The sequence below is a fragment of the Maniola jurtina genome, chromosome 14 (genome assembly GCF_905333055.1).
Source record: "Maniola jurtina chromosome 14, ilManJurt1.1, whole genome shotgun sequence".
Lineage (NCBI taxonomy): Eukaryota > Metazoa > Arthropoda > Insecta > Lepidoptera > Nymphalidae > Maniola > Maniola jurtina.
In genome coordinates, this window is record NC_060042.1 from 9,261,912 (window position 1) to 9,284,514 (window position 22,603).

Here is a 22,603-nt window from a genome sequence, read left to right on the forward strand (position 1 = left end):
CTCGGAACTGTTGAGCCAAATATCCTTCAAAGTACCCTCCCGTATACCGCGGTATCCTATTCCTCTGTTCACTCACCGAATCAGTAGAACCAATCTAGGTCGTCATTCGTTAATACCAAGGTTTAGTAGTACATATAAGGAATTTTTGGACAAGGACATTACCACGGATCTGTTTTGCGATAACCTGGCTAAATTTAAAGCCAAGTTGTTCAAATCATTCGATTCCTCAATAGGATAACGATAATTAGTGTCAGTCCCTAGCCGTAAGTATATTGTATTTTAGATGATTTAGATAATTTAGCTTAGTTTAACTTAACTTTAATTTAATTTCCATCTTATTATATTCTTTTAAAATTTATAACTTAGGTATTTTTTCATATTCCTTAGGTTAGCAATTATATTATATTTTATATTTTACTGTACGACTTATGTTTATGTTAATGTATGCTGTGACTGCCCGTAAGTGGAGTTGCATAAGAGCCCTAGAATTTAAGGAACAACATGTATTTAATCTAAATGTGTAACTCTGTGGGCGGTACATAAATAAATAAATAAATAAATAAATAAAATGAGGATGGCCAAGTAGATGGTTTTTTTTAATCCCCTGAAAACTCTGTTTTTCTGAGATTAGGATGTGCTCCGTGGAAAATTTTCTCAAAATCGGTTTATGGATTAAGCCATGAAAAATTAACAAACAAACATGCACTCTCGTGTTTGTAACATTAGAATAGTAAAAAAAATCTGTAACAGTTTACATTGTAGTTAAAATAAATATTGACTTGGAGCTCAATATATGTAATTGGGAGACTTGGCCCATGACTACTGATTGTCCTACTGGCTAAACTGTACCTCCAGATGACTTAATATGTAAGAATCTGTCGCACATAGAATCTGATTATTAAGAGCATAGGCTTACTAAAGCCATCTTCTTACAAGTTAAGACATTTACATCCTAAACTGCACTATCCTTATCACTTACCATCTGCTGAGACAACTGTCTCAATACTATCTTGTCAGAGAACTGTTAAAAGGCATTTATAGTAGAAACACCAGTTGGTTCAGTGTGTATCGCCAATGAGACTTGTTGGACGGCAATGGTGTCCTTCTGTGAGGAGGTGATGGCATTGAAGGAGGCGGCTGAAAGGGAAAGAGAGCTGGATCCCAACGCTCATCCCATACGCCGTAAACGCCAGGGGCAAAGGAGGCGCCAATATGCGCGCTACCTCGTGCCCTAAATGAAGACATAAACACACACAAGGCGTCGGCATCCCATAGGGATGTCCAGTAATGTGGCGGTATCGTTGAGACGGCACAGTGGTATGCAAACTGCGTTCCTGTGTCGTCTCGTCATGACGCAGACGGCCCCGCTGGGTTTTAGTGGGTATTCTGGTTCTGCCAGCGAGTCCCACATACCCCCCCGGAAGCAGCGTGATCAGCTCTGCTTCCGGGAGGGATGCGTAAAAGCATTTCCCAGCGATAAAAAAAAAAAAAAAGTGTGTATTCAGAACTTCCCTCGTTTGGGCCCGAACAGAATACCAGTGTTGTGGGTACAATGTGTATCCACAACATCAAGCTGAGTTCGGGCCCTTTCGTTGGCACGACACATAATACATACATAATACACTGTTTAAGTTAAGTTAGTTTTTAAGTTTTATATTTTAAATTTTATATTTTAGGTTTTATATTTTTTTTATTTTTTTATTTTTAGTTTTGTATAAGCGTCATTATTTGGAATACTATGTTTATGTGTCGGTTTCAATGAATAAATTTTATTCTATTCTATTCTATTGGGCTTTACACAAACATAATGCACTGCTGAGTCACAAGTATGTGTAACCAATAGCCACATTTGAACAATTGCATTTATGCCTGACCTTTAAAAGGCAATGATTTATCAGGTTAAATATGTCATTTAAATTTTAAACACTTCGAATACAATGGTACTTGATTCAGTTACCAACTAAATTTAAGAGTATTTGCATCCCCTTCTTACTGTTCTTTAGCTATTGTTTTAGTTCATACATACTAATCTGGATTTGATCTGTACAACAATGTATGCAAGCTGCAACATAATTTTGCCTGTAACTTGATGGCCAGTCATACTAATTTCGACCGCTCCATAGAAAACAATTTTTGTTCATGACTCATCTAGTGCACAATAAAAGTTCCCATCATCTTTCCCATCATCCTTTCCCATCATCTAAACATAGAGCTTGACCTAAAAGTAGGTAAAATAAGCAGTGATTTAAACATAACGAGCTTACAGTTTTTGGTTAGCTCCTCAAGTACTAAACTACCAGCTTTTGCCTGTGATTTTGTCTGTGATACATATTTAATTTATAACCTACAGAACTCTGGGATAATGTAGCTATCAGTGAAAAAATTTCGTGAATCTGGTCATTACTTCCAGAGATTTGCCACTACATAATATAACCTCACAAACATTACTTCTTTATATTATATACTATATTCTTTATATACTAAGGTTGAAATGAAATAGGTGACATATACTTGCCCAATAAGCACTGAAAGGATTTTCTAGACATTGCAGTGATTGCAAACATTGCAGGCTACATTAAAGTAAATGATAAACACATCAGGTTGTTAAACAACTTTGCACTTTGCATCTTGGGATTATGGACACTGCACCTGTTAGTATTCGAGTAAGTTGTGATTTTAACAATATTCTAGGTGATTATGTTAACTAAAGCTATGCACCTCACCAGAATGATATACCTACTAAGTATTATCCTGCCAACAGATAGAATAAATAGGTACCTAGCAAATATTGCTAATTTATCACACATTGGTATGATACTAACTGCTAACACTAACATATTTTTGTAGTGACACATCCCTAATTTAATAACTGTTCAGAACTTTGTCTTCACTTCTCCAGATATTGAATAAAAGTGTTTACTTTTAACTAACCTGTATTTCTAACAGAAGCTCTGTTTTCCGTCGTCTTATATCAATAAGGGTTTTCTGCTGCTCGGGTGTCAGCTCTGAAAGAAATAGTACCGTGTTATGATGACCAAACACTCCTTTACCAATAGATTCATTGAGGTCAACAAGTAACGCCTTTTTAAGAATAACAAACACTTAAATTACCCGTATGCGTGAAGGGATCTGCATGATTACTCGCAGCATTAGTTCCTCCAAGAGACAAATTTTCAAATTCACTTATCATTTCTTAAATTTAATAAAAAACAGTAAACAAAAGTTTACATCGTTAAAATCATTGACTAGCGGCCATATTTATTTACTAAAAAGTAAAACTGTGGTAAAAACTTCTTCAGGGTGACCAGATTCAAATACATGATCCTGCTAGCTCCAATAAAACCAGTAAAACTTACTATTAAACTGTTTTTGAAGAAATGCTCCAAATTATCTCTTAGAGGTCGTCACAAGTGCCTAATATTGTAAATGTGTCAAACTTTGAGAGTGGTCAGCTGAATGGAACTAGTTAATAGCATACATTTTTTTTCAAATCAATCACAGTGCAAGAACTAATTAGTTATATTAAGTAAAAAGGGGCATGAGACGGGCCTGCCTGCGAAATTCAAATTTAATTTGGTTTTTCGCATTTTTTAAATTAATGCGACAATGGAGGCATATGGCATTTTCAATTGCGACAATGGGAGTATCATCCTCACAGGTTTATATAAAAATCTTTACTTGAAAGGGTCCACTTTAAGAAATTAGCTCTAGTATCGACTAATGTGTCAGAATTAGTCGATACTACAGCTGCTAATTTCTTAACCTGGACCCTTTCAAGTAAATTTTTTTATATAAACCTGTGAGGATGATACTGCCATTGTCACAATTTGAATTTCGCGGGCAGACCCGTCGCTTCCACCTTAGCGTTCTTCTCTTTATCCATTAACAAAAGACAAGAGACATAAAGAGTAATAACTACTAATAATTAATAATCATTAATTAAATAGTAATAATTAATTAGTCACTTTACGAATGTAGGTACAATAACATTGAGGTAGAAAAATTCTAGTTAGTCATTCTAACTAGTTAGTTAGTTATTTTCACTGTATGGAACCATAGTGTGTAGTTAGTTACTATAATTTTAGTAAATAAAGATGAATATTCATTTTTTTTAAATGTTTTGATTTGTGAAAAAATGTTTTCTTTAGTATTTTAGGTGAAAATAATTTATAAAATGAAAACAAACACTTTTAGGCCATACTAAGCTATTGACATATCCTACAATTAATATCCTGCTAAAATCGCAGGATCCTGCTATATGGCAACACACTGTCCATAGAGTCCACAATCCACAGATAATTTCTAGCAGTCAAATAAAACATCGGTCCCACAACGGTCCCACTCATGCTTTTACTATAGCAATTTCCTTCGAGTAGTTAATATTAGTCGGCGTGTTCGGCATAGTGAAGTGCTGCATAGTCAAGTGTTGCCAATTTTGCGACTTAGTCGCTAGATTTGACGACATATCGAAGACTTGAGCGACTTTTTTCACGTTTAATGACAAAAATATTTACTTTTCTAGCGACTTTTAAAGTGTGAAAAGTGTTGAAAAAAAAAATTTACGCATGAAATGGAGATCACGCTCTTAAAGATAACAAGTACCTACCTCCAAGAACGAGGCTGACTTGCTTCTTTCTTTGATCTTCTTATAATTTATATTTGACATTATAAATATGAAGTAAAGTTTGATTTTATAAATAAATAAAAATAATTTAAAAAAAACAGTCATTTATTTTATATTGATTTTTTACCTATTCTGTTCTTCTAGCGACTTTTCAAAGGCGTCCTAACGACAAACGGTTTTAAAGAGTTGGCAACACTGCTGTGGCTGTTCTGAGTGTATCTGCAATGTTGCCATTGACACGGCAATTGCAGTAATGTACGGTAATTCGACCACATAATATCAGATGACACGGCATACGGTAGGTTTTTCATTACAGTATGATAATATTATCGTTTTGAATCAATTCACTAGGATTTTGTTTTAAGTATTATAAATCCATACAATATGTTACTATATTTGTGCATGTAAATATGATGTCACTCTGCTATCTGTCTGTTTGTATGTCTGTCCGTCTGTCTGCCTGTCCGAAGAAAGTCAAAAGTATCTAGGTCATAGACTTAATGTTACAAACCTAAATTTTTGGTATTTGGTGTAGAACGTTGACTCAAAACTAAATATTGAATTAACTAAAAACATGATTTAATTCTTTTTCAAGAGGGCTCCCATACATTAAAAAAGGGACTAAAAAACTTCTTACCCTAGCATGTGGGGTATCATTGAGTAGAATAAAATACATTTTAATTTTTTTACTATCATAAAAAGTAAGAAAATGGGGGACCGTCAAAGTTGTCAGTTTTAGACCATTTTTGTGTTGTGACAGGGGTTATCTCAATAACTAAACTAGTTAGAAATTTGAATTTAGGATATACTGTATTTAAACAACAAATGCTGAAAACAACTATTTGTGGAATAGTTTGTAAGCTGTGGCAAAAATCATCATTTTTTGGGTTTTTCTTTCACGGTTTATTGCAATGTTCGGACAAGAAATAATACATATTTCATACACCCAAAATGTGATGTTCATAATTATGTACGGAACCCTAAAAGATTGAAGCCCGACTCGCACTTCACCAGTTTTTTTATTTGTAAATACGGCAATCTGAAGTATCAAATATGGCAACTCTTTTAAACTTGATGGCAACATTGTATCTCTGGTCTGTATCATATCACTTCACAGGTGACAGGTCTGAACTCTGATGGTCTGTGTGTGCGCGAACCCGAGGAACGAGGTGAGAAAGCTCGTCTCGTCTTTGTATTGTAATACGTATTTTATAATATTAATTTCAGGCCTTTTTTGTGCTGGTTTATATTGTACTATAGTGTAGGGTGAGAAATAATTGGCAAAATAGCCATTTTCGTGCGCCTTTTCTGTTGTTTATGTGTTAATTAATGAACCGGACGCTATTGTTATTAGCAGTTCATGTCACTTTGTGTTGTAAAAATAATGCTTTTTATTTAAGATTGGTGTGTAAAAGACGAAATTTGCATAGCTGGTGCCTCCCTTCTTAATCGAAATAATGAATGACAATGGATGTTTACATTTGAGCAATTTTAAGGCTGCTAAAGGGTCGAGTCCTTATAAAATAGTTCACGCATTTTTCGTCGCATCAACTTCATACGAAGCAAGGAGATATAAGGTAAATGAACTGCAGTTAAGTTGAATAGGAATATAATATTGACTATCGATCTATTTTTCGCCTTGTTCCGCTAGCTTATTATACAGGTTCCATACAGATCGCGTGAGCAGTTGTATAGGTTCATTCTTTTGTCAATCGTGAGCGTCAGCTGATTATAGTTATCTTTGACCTCACAACACTTCACAACAGCTGATTTTGTTTGTATGTTTTGATTGTGAATCATCATGTTTTTGAATTAGCTTCTGTTTGCTAATTATTAATTTTATAATTAAGGAGGTTCAATATCATAAAAAACTTAACACTTTAACATATTATCCACTGATGAAGAAATTCTAAACACGATAATAAAACAACATTTGCCTACTTATACTTCTAACTATACATATTCTCTCTACAACAAACATTCCGTATAACATAAAAAATTTGTCAGCGCTTTGAAAGCAGAAACTATACTTGCTGCACTTTTTTATTATCAGAGTACCAGTAACATATATTATCTTCAATAAAGGGATGTTGGGTTCAAAGAAGAAGAACACCAGTTTTAACTATTATTGAAACTGAAGAGTTGGCGAACAGAACTAACTGGTCTAGTCCTCTTTTAACTCAAATACATTTTAAAATCATCTCTAGATAGTGTTTAGACTCTAAATGCAGTTACATTGATGCCTATAATTTTTTTAAATAAAAATGGGCTCAGAGTGGGGTGAAAATAGCTTTAAAAAGTGTGTTTTCAAACAAAACTGAATTAGTTGCATACAAGATCTTAAAAATAGAATTTGAATAGAAATATTTTTATTTAAATAAACTGACTACTGAAAAGAATCAGCAAGAAACTCAGCAGTTGCTTTTTGCAATCTGCGATCAAATCTCAATCAAGTAAAATTCAAGTCAAGCAATCAGTCTTGTAAAATTTAACTTAGTGGGCTAGTCCAATTCGTTCTCCAGCTCCTCAATTATTATGAATGTGTTATTTCTAGGCAACATCATGCCTATGCTTCGCTTGCGGGCAGCCGGGACCCCGACTGCACTCTTGTCTGCATTGCATATATTTTGCATGTTACGGGGGACACATCCAAGAGCACTCCAAGAATAAGAAGCACTTCTTATATGTTGATCTGAGCTATGGCAATGTGTTTTGCGCACAGTGCCAAGATTACATCTATGACAGGGAGCTGACAGAGATCTCCCGATCTAATCGGTTGCTCGAAGCAAAGTGAGTGGCATCTGAAAATTTATTTTACATGTAATTTTGTCAAGGTTTTTACAGATATTATAAATTTACTGTACATAATTAAGAAACAAGTAGTAAATAATGAATAACAATTAAAGTAGTCAGTGCTCTACTTTTCGCAAAGATCTATGGATCCATACCGAAAAATAATATGGTATTCTTTAAATTAATGTTTTGGGTGGTTATGACATCCTTTTCTAAAGGATATGTTGTAAACTTGATGCCTCGAGTGTGCTCTGGTAATTTGGTTTTACTTAGTGTGCCTCATACACATTAAGATTTAAGGTCAAGCAGTATTTATTTGGTTACTTTTCACTGGAAGGTTGAGGCAACAGAAGCAACTATTTAAGTGTAGTCTATTTGTTTATGATCTCTTACTAAGAATCTTCAACATAACCTCTAAGAACATAAGATTGCCATCACACAAAAATCAAGGGACAAGTTGTTTTCAGTTAAGAAGCAAACAACAAAAGCATTATACTGCATTATTTTTGTTCAAAATTAGTTCTCTAAAATCCAAATATGGCTCTAATTTACTTAGGTGAAGATGAAGCTAAACATCTTTTAACGCTCTTCCAGCATCCCTATTTCCTATTTATATTTGCTGAAACTTGTAATCATATATATCATCTTTTATACACACATTATGCAAATAAATAAAATTCTATTCTATTCTATTCCTATCACAAATGAGTTAAGTACTCAACTCATTTGACTATCACAAATGAGTTGAGATAGAAAATGCCTTCAAAGCAAGAGTGAAAGAAGTATCTAAGCAAGCATAGACTTAACTTAGACCTCACCATTGCTTTCCATTAAGCATGATTGTCATCAATGGCAAGCATGTCTTGCAATAAAAAACCAATGTATTGTTCAATATAGGTCTTTAGGAATCAGTGTGCCATATACACCATGGTTGCCCAACAGCAATGAAGTGATGGCGCTGAAACGGCTCAGGAAGCGTCGCCTCATCAGCCCTCACACCACCATTGGCCTTCGAGGACTGCAGAACCTTGGCTCCACCTGTTTCATGAACTGCATTGTTCAGGTAAGATAGGTTTAGTACTACTATACGAGTACCTTTCACAAATAATGTATGTTAAGGGTGTGTTTGCAATGCTTGGCAAATATGTTACAAATATGAGAGTTTTTCGGTATCTTTTGTGGCTTAAATATACTACACAAAACTAAACTGTAGATGGCTAAAGATAAATTGGTCCTTTATCTCCAAACATGTTTAAAGTTTTTGATGAAAATCATTATTTTTGATACTATAAGAATGATTTTCCGTCAAAATGATATCAGTTTTCATACAGTCAGCGTTCAGCCGCTCATTTTGCAAATACCTCTTTAATAAGATGTCTCATCTCTAAATCTTCTTTAAATAGAATTTGGAACAAAGTCCTAACTCAAAAAAAAAATGTATAGGTATTGAAAAACATTTAGTGACAATAGGAATTATTAATAACTAGCCGAGGTTTTTCGGAATCCCGTGGGAACTCTTTGATTTTCCGGGATAAAAAGTAGCCTATGTGCTAATCCAGGATATTATCTATCTCCATTCTAAATTCTCTGGTTAATGAAGGTATTTTTATTGATCGAAAACACTGCATAGAAAACGCATTCGTATTCCGAGCGATTTCTCATGTAATAAGGTCCGAATAAGGGGGACCATTTCGATGACTAAAATGCGGGTGATTTCTATCGACTGGTGCATTTTATTGGTCGCTACTCGCTACGTCACCATCCGGTGTCCCCGCATGCTGTGTAGATATCATCCGTCTTTACGCCTAACAAAATGAGCCTTTAATCTTGGTTAGGGGTTAGGCTTAGGATGCAAGAATCTATCCAAGGGTAGTTCGTAGCGTCTTGGAACTTACCCATACCCCCCATACCAAATCGTATAAAATAAAGTGCGAGTTGGACTAGAACACGCATACGAAGGGTTCCGTACCGTCAAAATCAAAAGTCAACATCATTTATTCAAAGTATGTACACCTTTTGACGGTTAGAATTGTTAGATTTGTAAGATGATTTAGTGGTGATAATTAATTACGTAAACTTATTACTAAATCTACGAGGGTTCCAAACGTGCCCAAGTCTGAGAAGAGCCCACAACAAACTCAGCCGGGTACATCAAAGTACCACAAGAAATAACACTTTTAATTTTTTTTTTTTAATTTTCGTGGCGACATTTTGAAATATTTTTATTTGTTATAGCGGCAATAGAAATACACATTCTGTGAAAATTTCAACTCTACCTATTACGGTACACGAGATACAGCCCGCTGAAAGACAGACGGACAGCAAGCGAAGGCTTTAGTAATAGGGTTCCGTTGGTACCCTTCGTGTACGGAACCCTAATAAAATCGGTCACACGGTGTTACTTGTTAGTCGTGGCTATCATGTAACTACTTGCGGTTAGTGGTTAACTAAAGGAAGGCGTCCACTAGAGACAGGTTAGGCCGCAACGGTTCGGCGAGGTAACGCATATTAGGTAGGTATGTACCCCGATAGCTCATCAGTTGAGGAGCGGACTGAATTCGAAAAGGTTGGCGGTTCAAAGCCCAGCCGTTGCACTATTGTCGTACCCACTCCTGGCACAAGCTTTACGCTTAATTGGAGGAGTATTAGTCATGATAAGCAAGGCTAATATTCTTTTTATAAAAAAAATGTATGTTTGTTTATCCGTCCCGCCTCGCCCTTTAGTTGACGCAGTTACATAAAAAGTTTAGCAGGCGGATTTTTGCGGTGCGACCTGATCGCCTGGTGGACGTTGTCCTTTATATTGTACTTGTTGATCAAGATAGGTTTTAAGGCTTGGACCAGCACACTGCGGTACGCCACAAAAGCTGTATAGCTGAACGTCTTACTGAATGCGCAAGTAAGCGTGTAGGGTGTGTAATACAAAGGAAGTACTATATAGGTTTTCTTGACAGACACGATAGACGGACGGACAGACAGACAACAAAGTAATCCTATAAGCGTTCTTTTTTCCTTTTGAGGTACGTAACCCTAAAAATGAATGAATGAAATATGCTTTTTTCTACACCATTATAAAAAAGAAAGACAAATAAACAGCAAAAATAGAAGTAGGTACAATTGGCGGCATTAGTGCCTTGAAAGCGATCTCTTCCAGGCCACCAAGTTTAGAAGGAACGCATTGGACAGTGAAAGCAAAGGCCACAAAAAGTGCGTTTATAATCTCTGCATTATGTTTCGTCAGCGAAAAAATGTCTTCCTCCCTATTTCCTTAAAGTTCCCATAAGTTTTCCATAGATGGTATTATTAATTTATATGCGCAATAAAAGTCGGCGCCATCAAGGTTAGATGTGAACATATCCCGACTTATTGATTAAATCAATGGAAAGATCTATTTTTAAGTTCTGACCTAGAATGTTACGACTAACGACATCTTATTTACCTTTCTTCTAATTATTTAATTGTTTTGCGAAGAAAAATAGCGTCTCATAAACTTAGGCTCTTTGGCATATAAACTTGATTACAGATTTATGTTTTTGAAAATCCCATGGGCACTCTTTGATTTTCCGGGAAAAGTAGATTCCGGGATGCAAGCTGCCTCTGTACCTTTAATCAAAATTCGTTAAACAGAGGGCCGCAAAAAGATAACAGACAGACATACTTTTGCGGTTCTTATTTATTATATAAGTATAGATAGTTAAGTAATAGTTTTATTACTAACTTAATAGTTAAGGAAAAACTGTTACTGACATACTAACAATCTATGGGTGGAAACGTCTGAAATAAACTTTTGTTTATTTATTTATTCTTTTTTTTTCAGACATTAATACACACCCCCCTTTTAAGGGACTATTTCCTGGGCGAAAAGCACAAATGCAAAACGCAGGGAACGGGAAAATGCCTCGTATGCGAGGTTTCCAAGCTGTTCCAGGTACGTACGTCTAAAAATAGCTCGCACCTACGTGAATTATTGATTTCGCCCGGGCATTACAAGCCTTGAAAATGTTATTGAAGTTACAGTGATATACAACATGCAGCGTCGACATTGATTTTATATCGCGTTTTTAAACTCCATAACTAGACGATAGCTATTACTAGCTAACACTAGCTGATCCCCACAACTTCATTCGCGTGGATTTAAGTTTTTAAAAACCTATTGGGAACTTTTTGATTTCCCGGGACAAAAAGTAGCCTATGTCACTCTCCAGGTCTTTAACTATACGCACGTTAAAAATCATGTCAATTCGTTGCTCCGTTTCGTCGTGATTGAAGGACAAACCAATAAACCAACAAACACACTTTTGCATTTATAATATGGGTATCAGTTAGTGATATGGGACATGGGTGATGTGATTTCAAAGTAGGGATCCAATTCTAATTAGGTTAAGATAAAATGAATTCTTAAATATTATGCAACAACGAGGAACAAACGATTTCTTTCTTCTGATGATGAATAATATCTCTAACGATTAAGATAAACGTTAAATTGTGATATTATTATATTTTGCTAGAAGGTCTATGATTAATTTTGAAACTAGTTCCTTTGTTGAAGACAATCTGAATATTTAATTTTAATTTATTCTATCTTGGATTAAGTACCTTTTGTATATTATATTACTGTATTTTCCTTGTGTGAAACAGATTAATATAATGGTACCAAATTTATCAACATACTGCATAACAGTCTATAGGTATACCTAGAGTTAGGTGCACCTTTTCAATAAGGCGACTGAAATGATTAATCTGCTGTCTTCGATTTTTAGCAATCATTCAAAAATTCAAAAAAGCATGTAGACTAGCATCTAAAGCAACGCAAATTTAAACGTTACGCTGTGCAAATAAATTTCTTTTTACATTAACACACAATGGTGTTTCGCTTTACATCTGTGTTATTAGTTATTTTTGTATGGCAGGAGTTCTACTCAGGCGCTAAGACACCTCTCACCCTGCACCGGCTGCTGCACTTAATCTGGACGCACGCGCGGCACCTCGCCGGCTACGAGCAACAAGACGCTCATGAGTTCTTCATTGCCACCTTGGACGTACTGCATAGGTATGTACTATATAATATACTGGCCTCATGCTATAGACGTCTTCGCCAAGCCTCTGCCGTCTAACTCACACTCGACCAGAAAACGCTTAGTTTCCGGTCTCGTGCAATAACGTACATTTCTTAATCATGGTAAATTCCGTTTCCAGGCATTGCATGAACGGCGTAGACGAAACGGAAAAGAAGGAAAAGGACCGATGCAACTGCATCATAGATCAAATTTTCACGGGTGGCTTACAAAGCGACGTCGTGTGCACATCTTGCTCAGGAGTCTCCACCACCATAGACCCATTCTGGGACATAAGCTTAGACGTCGCCGGCCCGGGCTCCTTACAAGCCTGTTTGGAAAGATTCACTAGAGCAGAACACTTGGGTTCCGCAGCCAAAATCAAGTGTTCCAATTGCAGGGCGTATAGAGAATCAACGAAGCAGTTGACGCTTGAAACATTGCCAATAGTTGCGAGTTTCCATCTCAAAAGGTTTGAACACTCATCGCAAATCGACAGAAAAATTTCTGCCTTCGTGTCATTCCCTGCAGAGTTAGATATGACCCCGTTCATGTCCACTCATCGCAGAGCCGTGGACGCGGCAGATAATAATAATGGCCCGGAAGGATTGTTTGAGGACAATCGATACTCGTTGTTCGCTGTCGTGAATCACCTGGGGTCTTTGGACGCTGGCCACTACACGGCTTACGTAAGGCAGATGAAGGGAAGCTGGTTCAAATGCGACGATCACATGATTACGAGGGCTTCGTTGAGAGAAGTTTTGGACAGTGAAGGGTGAGTTGTAACAATAAATTACTTCGATCTCTTGTTCGAGGGGTCCGGTGTCCTATTCTGGCTCTTTGAACTTTTCGGAGCTTTGTGCGTCTGGAGCAATTAACACTTGCTGAAGTGAAGGTGAAGGAAAACAACTTGACGTAATTAATCTTAATTTCCCTAAATGTTGGAAATTGGCTATGGCCTTGTGAATAAAAGATTTTGGCTGTCTCTAATTTACTAGTATGTATATCTAATCTCCCGTGAGAATTTAGAAAATGCAGACTTTGTCCTTGTCAAAGTAAAGGGGACCTTTGTGCGAAATTTCAGCTTAAGGGTCGGACCGCATTACAGTGGAGCTCGCTTCACGTCAAAATTTTCTCTACAGACTTTTCTTTCTAACTTGTCTTGTTGGCATCATTGCAAATCAACAATGGTAAACCCTACGTTCTAAGGAATAAAGCAAACAAAGCAATGGTGCCAACATAACAAACAAATGAATGAAATAATATTTTGATGCGTGCGGCGCTCTACAAGCGGTGCGCAGCGCCGCTGTAATGCGTTCCGGCACTAAGAGTTCCCCTGTGCGTAACGTGTGCAGGACTTTTCTTTTTATACATTTAGGTTTTAGTGTTAATTTCTTTAAAATGTTTTTCAGCTATCTCCTCTTCTACCACAAGACCGTTCTGGAATATGAATGCGACGTCTCCTAAATTAATACCAAAAATCAAATGAATATACAATTTTGGTCTTCATCGTAATCATCGTCCTGAGTATCCGATCATTTGATGTGTAGCGTCATTAAATCAACTTTGCTATTCAGAATAGTTAAATGAATAATTTATTATTATTCGATGATTATATTTAGTCGATAAGTAATAAATATTGATCCAGTACACTAGCCCAACGTGTACTGGGCCTAAAATATGAATTGAAATCAGGGTTGTTACGGATGCAAAATTTTGACATCCTCAGATTCGAATGCGGATGGATTATTAGAAGTTACATCCGCGGATATGGATGCGGATGTACACAAGTACATTCATAAATGAAAATGAATTTAATTTTAATATGTTTTATTTAATCAAATTTTGAGAACAAAACTCAAACAATTTTTAGTCATACATATTTATAGCCTTACAGAGAAAAAACTTTGTTCAATAATTAAATTTGAAAATTGGAGATTTATTGCAGTAAAACAGCAGCTTTCTCAGCCTCGCGAATGAAGATAGTAACCACTTTCTTTACAAGTCGGTACTTATTGCAATCCGCATCCGTAAAAGCTCCGCATAATTGATGCGGATGCAGATGTCAGATTAATGCGTATATTCCGCATTTGCGGATGCGGATGCGAATATCCGTAACACCCCTGACTGAAATGTTTTGCGGTGTGATATTAGAGCGTAGACTTTAAGAGGAGTGTATTCGAAGCGTTCGCCATTCAAACTAAGTTTGATTCTATTTGAATATTAACCAATATTAAAAACTTAATGAAATTTAGAAAAGGTCTATCTACAAATTGAAATTTGTGTCTATGTACATCGTTTGAAAACCCGATTTGGGGTCCAAAGGTGTTAAATTGGTCCCTTTAGATGGAGAGATGACACCAAACAAGTCTCAGGGAGCCGCTGGATTTAGGCGACCCAAGAGGTCAGACGTGGCGTGTGGAAGTCCTACAAGAGACCTATGTCTAGCCGTATGATGATGACGATGATGAAATTAAGACTGAGAATGTATGGAGCGCGCACCAAATACACTCCATTTAAATAATGATTTGTGAAAATCTTGGATTGTCGTGCTTACTGGAATCACGAATTTGTTAGTTTTAAGTTGTGTTTAAGTAGATTAGGAAAAATTGCTCTAATCACTGATACATTGAAATATTATTCTCAACATTGCAGTGTTTCCCTATAAGATAAAATGTGGTTATCTATGTATACTGAAGGATGAATGTACTTTTAATCAGTAATTGCATTGCTATGCTTTGCGGCCAACAATATAACACAGGGTTTAACCAAAACGCTAGCAAAAACGAAGACAGGTGATGATTACTAAGACACCATAAAAAAAACTACGAAAAAATTTGTTTTTAAAATCCTGTATTTTAAAGTTTGCAATATATTTCAAATAAAACATCTGCCTGACGCTAGAGGTCAACGAACGTTTCACAAATAGGTCACTCAAAATACCGCGTCGTAGGTGGGACATTGACCCCAGTTTTGCACGCTATACCTACAAAGAGGGTTTGAAAAATACTAAATCACTAAAACTACAAAATAAGGCAAATGTTAAGGCAAGTTTTTGTTAGCTTTCTGGTTACACCCTGTGTAATATTTGGGTACATACGTAATACAATATTTGTGTTAGAGTTTGGCTAATGAAAGATGACCCTCGACTTTTTTCCAAACTTTTTAGTGGGCAACCCTAAAACGTCGATTGACGTTATCCATTTCTTATGTAAGTATGACAATTTAATTTTGATACTTGGTTTAAATTCGTAAAAGATATTAATATCAATTATGTTTTCTAAAACCATGTCTCTTATTAGCACATAGCTTTTATTATATTACGATTGTAAGCGATACGATATTACATCATTGGTTATGATTTCTGATTTTAACACAAAAAATGTTTCCTTTGATAATAAAACTGGAAGATGTATCAGGGACGTCAAAGTGTCTGAGAATCGAACCCCCAAACCCTTAATGAGTTTTTAAAATCGTAGAAGTTTGTAAAACCGGATATGTGTGAAAAGATTTCCTGTAAATTTACATTACATAGTTACATTTAAAAAATTTAATAATTGCAAGTATCAAATTAATTTATTCAAATTTTTTCACTATAAGTTTGGGGATGCCCTCCGAATTTTTTTTAAATTTGCCGGGCGATTTCAGTCTCATCTTTCATTAGCCAGACTCTAATTAAGTATTGCATTTAGTTGCGTTTCCCTAAATTGTGTAGATAGTTGAGTGTGCTTTTAGCAGTAAATTATTATTTATGTAGATTGTTTATGTATTTTATAACCATCGCTTTATTGAGCAGAAATAAAATTGAGTGCAAAAATTTTACGCTATGATCTATTAAGATTTTTTAAATTGCACTAGCTCAGGGCATTTACCCTGGACGATAACTACATTAGCATAGAGTTTTAAATGATTTTACAAATAATTTATGTTATATGACTGGATATTTTGTGCAGTTAAATGATTTAACGATTATAATATTTTATGTGTGGTTGCAATTTATGAAATTGTATCATAAGTCACAAAGTTGGATTTTTCAATATTTCGAAAACATTGCAAAATTACCTACAAAAAAAAGTAAAAATAAGAAATATATTACGTGTAAAAACATCAAATATATACCTAACATACTTAGCTTCTACTAAAACTCATTAATATTATGTAAGTAGGTAGTGCAAACAGTTAAAATCGACGAACTAAAAAGTTTCACTAAAAATTATTTAGTTTCTCGATTTCCAAAATATATAATTTTTAGTTGTCCCTACCAAACTGCCATCCGAAATATTATTTTTTAAGGAATTAGACGTAGTTTTTTTCGTTCTCTTGTAAATCATAGATTGATTTAAGGTAGATCGTAAACCCGACTGAACTGACTTTAGCTTTTAATGTGATATTTAATATTTATGAACCGTATTTTAATATAGTTAGTTTTTACGACTTAATTCCTCATAGTACTAGTACCTACCTATAAAAAATTATAGTCCCGGTTCATATTCTAGCAAAAAGTTTTAGTTTTGTACCTATCATAGTTTTTAATTTGGCCCATAAAAGGCTAGGGACAAATCCATTGCATGCCATTATTAAGAATCATCCCGTCGCGTTGTCTATGTAAACTGTCCTCGTTGAATAAATGAAATGCCTGTTGTCCCAGTTTTCTCTTTATATTATGGCCTATGGGCTACGATACTCCGTCACTCCGTCGTTCCTTCATTCAGCTTCACTTATGACCTTTATGATAGCGTGTTATCCATGCAGTAGCGCTATCAACATTTCAGTATAACACATTAGTATGGAATTCATTAATTATAAAAATCGCGCTTTGACCGTGAACCCCTATTTTATTATTAAGCGCAGATCAATTTTTAGTAAAAATAAAATATCTATACTAATAAATAAAATTGGAGTGTCTGTCTGTAATTTCGAAATAACTACCACATATTAAGGTAATATGGTTATTTGAACGATACCATAACTGAATCACGTTTTTAAAATTTTTGTCTGTCTGTCTGTCTGTCTGTTTGAAAAGGCTAATCTTCGGAACGGCTGAACCGATTTTAACGGGATTTTCACATACAAGTAGAGGATTGACCAGGGTGTAACATAGGCTACTTTTTTAACCGACTTTCAAGAAGGGAGTTGTGTTTTTCTACCTATGTACACCGAAATCTCCGAGATTTCTGAATTGTGACATTGTTTCATAAAAAATTTGGATTCCAACTCCTCAATCCTGATGCTGCAGGGGATCTGACCAATCCACGCGGGCGAAGCTGCGGGCATCAGCTAGTTTAAAATAAAAATAGATGGTTTACCGTCAGTGGTACACATAGATAATAATGCTTGATTCATGTAAGGTTTTTGACCATGTATGTCCGATTAGTTTTGGGCATGCACAAATCATAATCTTAAGTTATTTGTGCTTTATCCATGAATAAAACTATTAATATGAATTAATCTATAGGTAAATAGAAATATTTGTACCGAGAAAGCTTTTTACAACATTTGGACAATTTGTTAGTTTCAAGATTCTATTTGTTTTGCATTTATTAATATTTTAGTACTTCGATCCGAGCCTAATCTTGTTATTATGAAGCGTTAGTTTATAATCTCAGTATCAGACTATTTTTGCTGTAAGATATAACTGTATGTAGAATATTTCTGTACTTTTAAAATAGTATCAATATTTTTTTGAATTAAGGCCTCATTTACACGAGAGCTTTTTTAACGTCCGTTAAAAAGCGTCCAAATAGAACAAATGCATTCCCAAGTATTGTTCACACGTAAAAAAGCGTTGACGTGTGAACACATACTTGGTTCTATTTTGACGCTTTAAAAAAGCTCTCGTGTAAATGAGGCCTTAGTGTAATAAAATTATATGATGAGTGCAGGGGCTAATAATTCGCGTGGAATTGCACTTTAGTATGACAAGGTAGAGCGGATAAAACGTTGAAGAAACGACAAATTAGTTCCGCCGGATTAGTCCTTAGCCTAGTGCTTTTCAAAAAAAAAAGTAGTTTTTTTTTAAAAGCACGACCGTTAAGTGCAACAAAATTCGTGCAATGATTCTTTGTGCTTACCTATCTACACTAGCGGCACGCTATGATGGCCGGTTTGACACATTACAATAGTGATGTGGAATGTCAATTTATTCTCGAACAAAAAACAATTAAGTTTTGTTTTTGTACCTGATTAAATAGGTTTAATAAAACAAAAATGTATATGTTTATTTAATTTATTTGAACGAACTGAATATTTGAACGAAAATGAATATACATACTTTATATGCACACAAGAAACATATGAATACAAAAGATACCAAAAAAGGTGCCACAAAAGGCCATAATTAATCAGATTCGTCCATACTACTACGAGTATTTTCACTGTCGTCACTGCTATCATCACATACATTAATAATTATATGTTCGTTTTCTATAATATTATCTATTTTCACATCTCTTTCATAATCTTCCCTTATTAATTTAACAGTTCTATTCACAACCTTTTCCCAGTCTCCTTTAGTCACATGTTCACAAGCTTCTTCTAATAATTTTAGCATTTTTTTTGTGGTAAATGGGGGTTCTGTATTGTGTCTTGCAGCATATCCCTTAATTTGAGCCCACACCAACTCAATCGCATTATACTCACAATGGTAAGGCGGTAACCGTATAACTCTGTGCCCATGTTCTAATGCTATTTCGTCAATGACGTATCGGATCTTGGTTGGTTTGTTTTCTTTTAAAAGACGTACTAATTCCGCTTTTAACATATTCATGTTTGCATCTACGCCATTTTTACGAAGCCATGCGACGATATCAGCTTTCTTTTGGGATTGGGCAGGTGGCTTGTCAATTTGCATCGAGTGGTATGGGGCGTTGTCCATAATTATAATAGATGGTTCAGGGAGGCTACACAACATTGAGGTAAACCATTCAGTAAACTTTTCTCCATTCATGTCTTCATGATAGTCTCCAGTGGTTTTTGACGCAAAAGCCATGAGAGAACCTTCGACAAACCCGTTGATGGTTCCGGCGTGACAAATTATAAGTCGCGATCCTTTTCCTACAGGAACTTTGGAAGTAGATGCTGCTGTGTCATCGTTCCAAGAACGGCCTACAGTATGGTTAGCATTAAGCCATGTTTCATCCAAGAACACAACATTTTGCCAATTTTTGATTTCTTTCACATGCCGTAAAAAAGTATACCTTGCCATCGCTATATCAAATCTTTCCATCAATATTTTGCGTTTGTTACATTTTTTGTATCGAAATCCAATGGTCTTCAAAATCTTCGTTAAAGAACTTTCCCCACCGAAGAATAATCCAGCTTCCTTCAGTGAATGCACCAACTTTTTTCTTGTTGGATACTCCTTCTGTAAATAGTAGCCGTAAACATGTCTTCGGATAGCATCGGCATCAAAGCTATCGATGCCTACGACTGGTTTTGCTCGTTTTCTCTTTTTTGGTGTGTGAAGTTTATTTTCTTCTGTGCCAGTCTCGCCATATTTTTTTTTAGTTATCCGTCTAACAGTTCGTTGTCCAATATTAAGCGCATCAGCTACGCGTTCAACCACTGACGTTATAGGTAAAATTGGCCCTCCATTTTGAGCTTCACGATCGAAATAGTTACGAAGGCGTATTACGAACTCACGTGTCTGACTATTTAGAACAGTTCTCTGCGTACGTTCGGTCATATCGACGAAATCCACAACAAAGGGCTTGAACAGAGTCCAAATTAACGAGCAAGGGTCAACAGTAATGCAGTATCAATATTTGAAATCCAAAGCCAGGTCAAAACTATATCACAATCGCATTGCACTGACAGTTTATACTTTTCGAAGCAACGTCAATTCGAAACTGCTTTGTTTTGCATTGAGCATTGACGCGAGTTTGCCGGAGGTAGTAGTTGTGCTAGCCAGCGATCCTATGTGACGATCGTATTAGATTCCATTTTTAAAAATTTATTGATATTTTTTTGCGATTTCAGAGGTTTGTCCACATAGTGAAAATTGTTCATATTCACAAGTACATTCACCCCTTAAATGGTGCAAACTGATTTTTCTACACTTGTATACATTTAAGAAATCAATTTAATAAATAAATTTTGAGTCCTAAACCTAAAACTACATTCGATAAAATTTATGAATCTCTGCACATCACTATCGTCAATAAAGTAATACAATTATTTCCTTCAAAGTCGTTATCAATTAATACGGAACTTCATGAGCGGACAAACGTCAAACCGGCCATCATAGCGTGCCGCTAGTTTACCTGATAGTGCCAGTCACAATCTATGCTCACGGCGCGGTGTTGCACCTACGTGAGTGAGCGTGACGGAAATAAGTCCATATGCGCGAGCGACAGAGACATACTGTGTTGAAGGTTATTCAGTATTCTACGTTTTTTGTCGCGCTCAGCGATCGGACTTTAGTATGAGAAATGAAAATAGATGTCCCTTGTACATACGATATTTAAATTTTCAAAGCCTAAATGTACTTTCTAAATCGGGATATTTTTAACAAACCTATTTAAAGTTGTGTGCCTGTATAATTTATTATGAATAAAAATAATATGTAAAAATCCTAAAAAAACTATTAAAAATAAGAATAAGTTTGAAGCATTCATACAGGTATTTCAAATGTAAGTGTTTTCAATGTGTAAGCTAAGATAGATAAACATTCAAAATGACTTCATATTAGTATGTATGTGCATGTATTTTTCTGTTAAGGCTTCGACACACAAAGCGCGACAAAGCTCGGACGATCAACGTTAAGGGAAATTAGAGTAAGCGTGTCTCTGAAACATAAGGACGCGCGTCATACAGTTCTTTGTGTAAAAAATCGTACACTTGTACGCGCGCGTTCAGTGTACATTTGCTGTCGCGCTTTGTGTATCTAAGCCTTCCTGAATTTTTATCATTCGTGTAGCAAATAACAATGTATCAACAGTGTCTATACTGTCTCAATATGTATTGTATGTCGCATATGACTATGAACTCTATAGAAATATAATAATAATATAATCATTTTAAATGGTGTCATTTTTATTTCCTATGTACCTTTTTAGCGTTCCGTACGTACCCCAAGGGTGCGGGGTACCCCAATGGGACCCTATTACTAAGCTGTCTGTCTGTCCGTCTGTCAGCGGGCTGTATCTCGAGAATAGGTAGAAGAGTTGAAAGTTTCACAGAATGTGTATTTCTATTGCCTCTATAACAACAAATAATAAAAATTTCAAGTATTAATAAAATTAAAGTGTTATTTCTTTTTTGATGATACAGAACCATTTATGTGAGAGTGACTTACACTTGACCGATTTTATTTGGTAATAATTGACAACGACAACTCAATAAGGGAAGGTGAAGCCATTCCGAAAGCTTTTTTGGCGGTGTGACGATAGTGTGTTAACTAGCACCAGCCAAAACAACTTTGTAGTCCTAAAGTCAATAAGAAAAATCTCCCATTCAGACGTTTTCAACCAATCATATCATTGAGAGATGACTGATAAAATTATCACGTCCATGTAACAATAATCTGATTGGTCTTTTGAATACACGTTTGCTGATCCGCTACAGTGAAAATTCACTATTTTTAGTGCAAGGCTTCCGAAACCACTTTTTGAGGATTGATTACTAATTTTCTTCAAATTTTGCTAAGAATGTTTAAGAGACTTCGATCTCTTACGACCTCTATATGACTACACCCAGAAGTAGAAGAAAAACGTGCTTTATTTACTAAAGGTACTTCATTCAGTTTAGAGCATAATAGTTTTGCTTCATTTTTATAGGTATAAGCTCTGGTGGAAAGTGGTTCGCTGTGCTATTACCAGTGCTAATAGTTGTACCACATTAGCTATGTAAATTACAATGTAATTACGCGATAGATCGGGGTGGCCCCGCACACCTGCACAACCCCCGGGCTAACCCAGTGCGGGATAGCGCGGATGTGTGTGGTGTCCCTCCCGCTTCATACCTCGATTGCCATCTCAACCTGTCGCGTACTATAGGTGGTGGTACCACATCCCTAGTAGACAGGTAGGTTACGCCTTGGACGCAGAAATTAAAAATAAAACGAAAAAGTTCATTTGACTATAATTTATTAATCACAACTATTAGAACAATTAATATTGCTTCAAGCAATGAA

At 35.7% G+C, this 22,603-nt stretch overlaps 2 protein-coding genes and 1 long non-coding RNA gene across 6 annotated transcripts in view; 1 reads left to right on the top strand and 2 right to left on the bottom strand.

The window, feature by feature from the left end:
- Positions 1-3,275, bottom strand: part of LOC123872145 (cytohesin-1) — a 79,467-nt gene extending 76,192 nt beyond the window's left edge. Inside the window, exons 1-3 of one of the 2 annotated variants that reach the window (XM_045916307.1) lie at positions 3,112-3,275; positions 2,932-3,005; positions 2,823-2,824 (exon numbers count right to left, since the gene is read on the bottom strand). In XM_045916307.1, the coding sequence (XP_045772263.1) occupies positions 2,823-2,824; positions 2,932-3,005; positions 3,112-3,190 (155 nt within the window). In that variant the 5' untranslated portion in view covers positions 3,191-3,275. The remainder of the gene's footprint in view (positions 1-2,822; positions 2,825-2,931; positions 3,006-3,111) is intronic. The other variant, XM_045916304.1, reaches the window with a different exon arrangement.
- Positions 3,276-5,736: 2,461 nt separating this feature from the next.
- LOC123872144 (ubiquitin carboxyl-terminal hydrolase nonstop) lies at positions 5,737-16,000 on the top strand. Of its 3 annotated transcripts, none has more exons than XM_045916298.1 (8): positions 5,737-5,793; positions 6,025-6,201; positions 7,179-7,414; positions 8,315-8,480; positions 11,235-11,345; positions 12,328-12,467; positions 12,614-13,246; positions 13,884-16,000. In XM_045916298.1, exons 2-8 carry the CDS (start codon positions 6,082-6,084, stop codon positions 13,936-13,938), a joined length of 1,461 nt encoding a protein of 486 aa, XP_045772254.1. In that variant the 5' UTR covers positions 5,737-5,793; positions 6,025-6,081; the 3' UTR covers positions 13,939-16,000. The 3 variants fall into 3 exon arrangements, with proteins under 3 accessions (XP_045772254.1, XP_045772255.1, XP_045772256.1); XM_045916299.1 differs by lacking the exon at positions 5,737-5,793 and adding an exon at positions 5,794-5,890; XM_045916300.1 differs by lacking the exon at positions 5,737-5,793 and having other exon boundaries at positions 5,909-6,201; positions 8,360-8,480.
- A 1,836-nt stretch (positions 16,001-17,836) lies between these two features.
- Positions 17,837-21,490, bottom strand: LOC123872151. The gene is made up of 2 exons (XR_006797417.1): positions 20,733-21,490; positions 17,837-18,546 (listed from the first exon to the last, which is right to left on the bottom strand). It is a non-coding gene; the product is annotated as an uncharacterized LOC123872151 (long non-coding RNA).
- Positions 21,491-22,603: the final 1,113 nt, after the last annotated feature.

What these genes read in the sequence shown, in the direction of transcription:
- LOC123872144 (XM_045916298.1), top strand. Translation starts at nt 6,082, where the DNA reads ATGAATGACAATGGATGTTTACATTTGAGCAATTTTAAGGCTGCTAAA. An exon ending in AATCGGTTGCTCGAAGCAAA is followed by an intron (nt 7,415 to 8,314) that starts GTGAGTGGCATC and finishes TGTTCAATATAG; the next exon opens with GTCTTTAGGAATCAGTGTGC. An exon ending in TCATGAACTGCATTGTTCAG is followed by an intron (nt 8,481 to 11,234) that starts GTAAGATAGGTT and finishes TTTTTTTTTCAG; the next exon opens with ACATTAATACACACCCCCCT.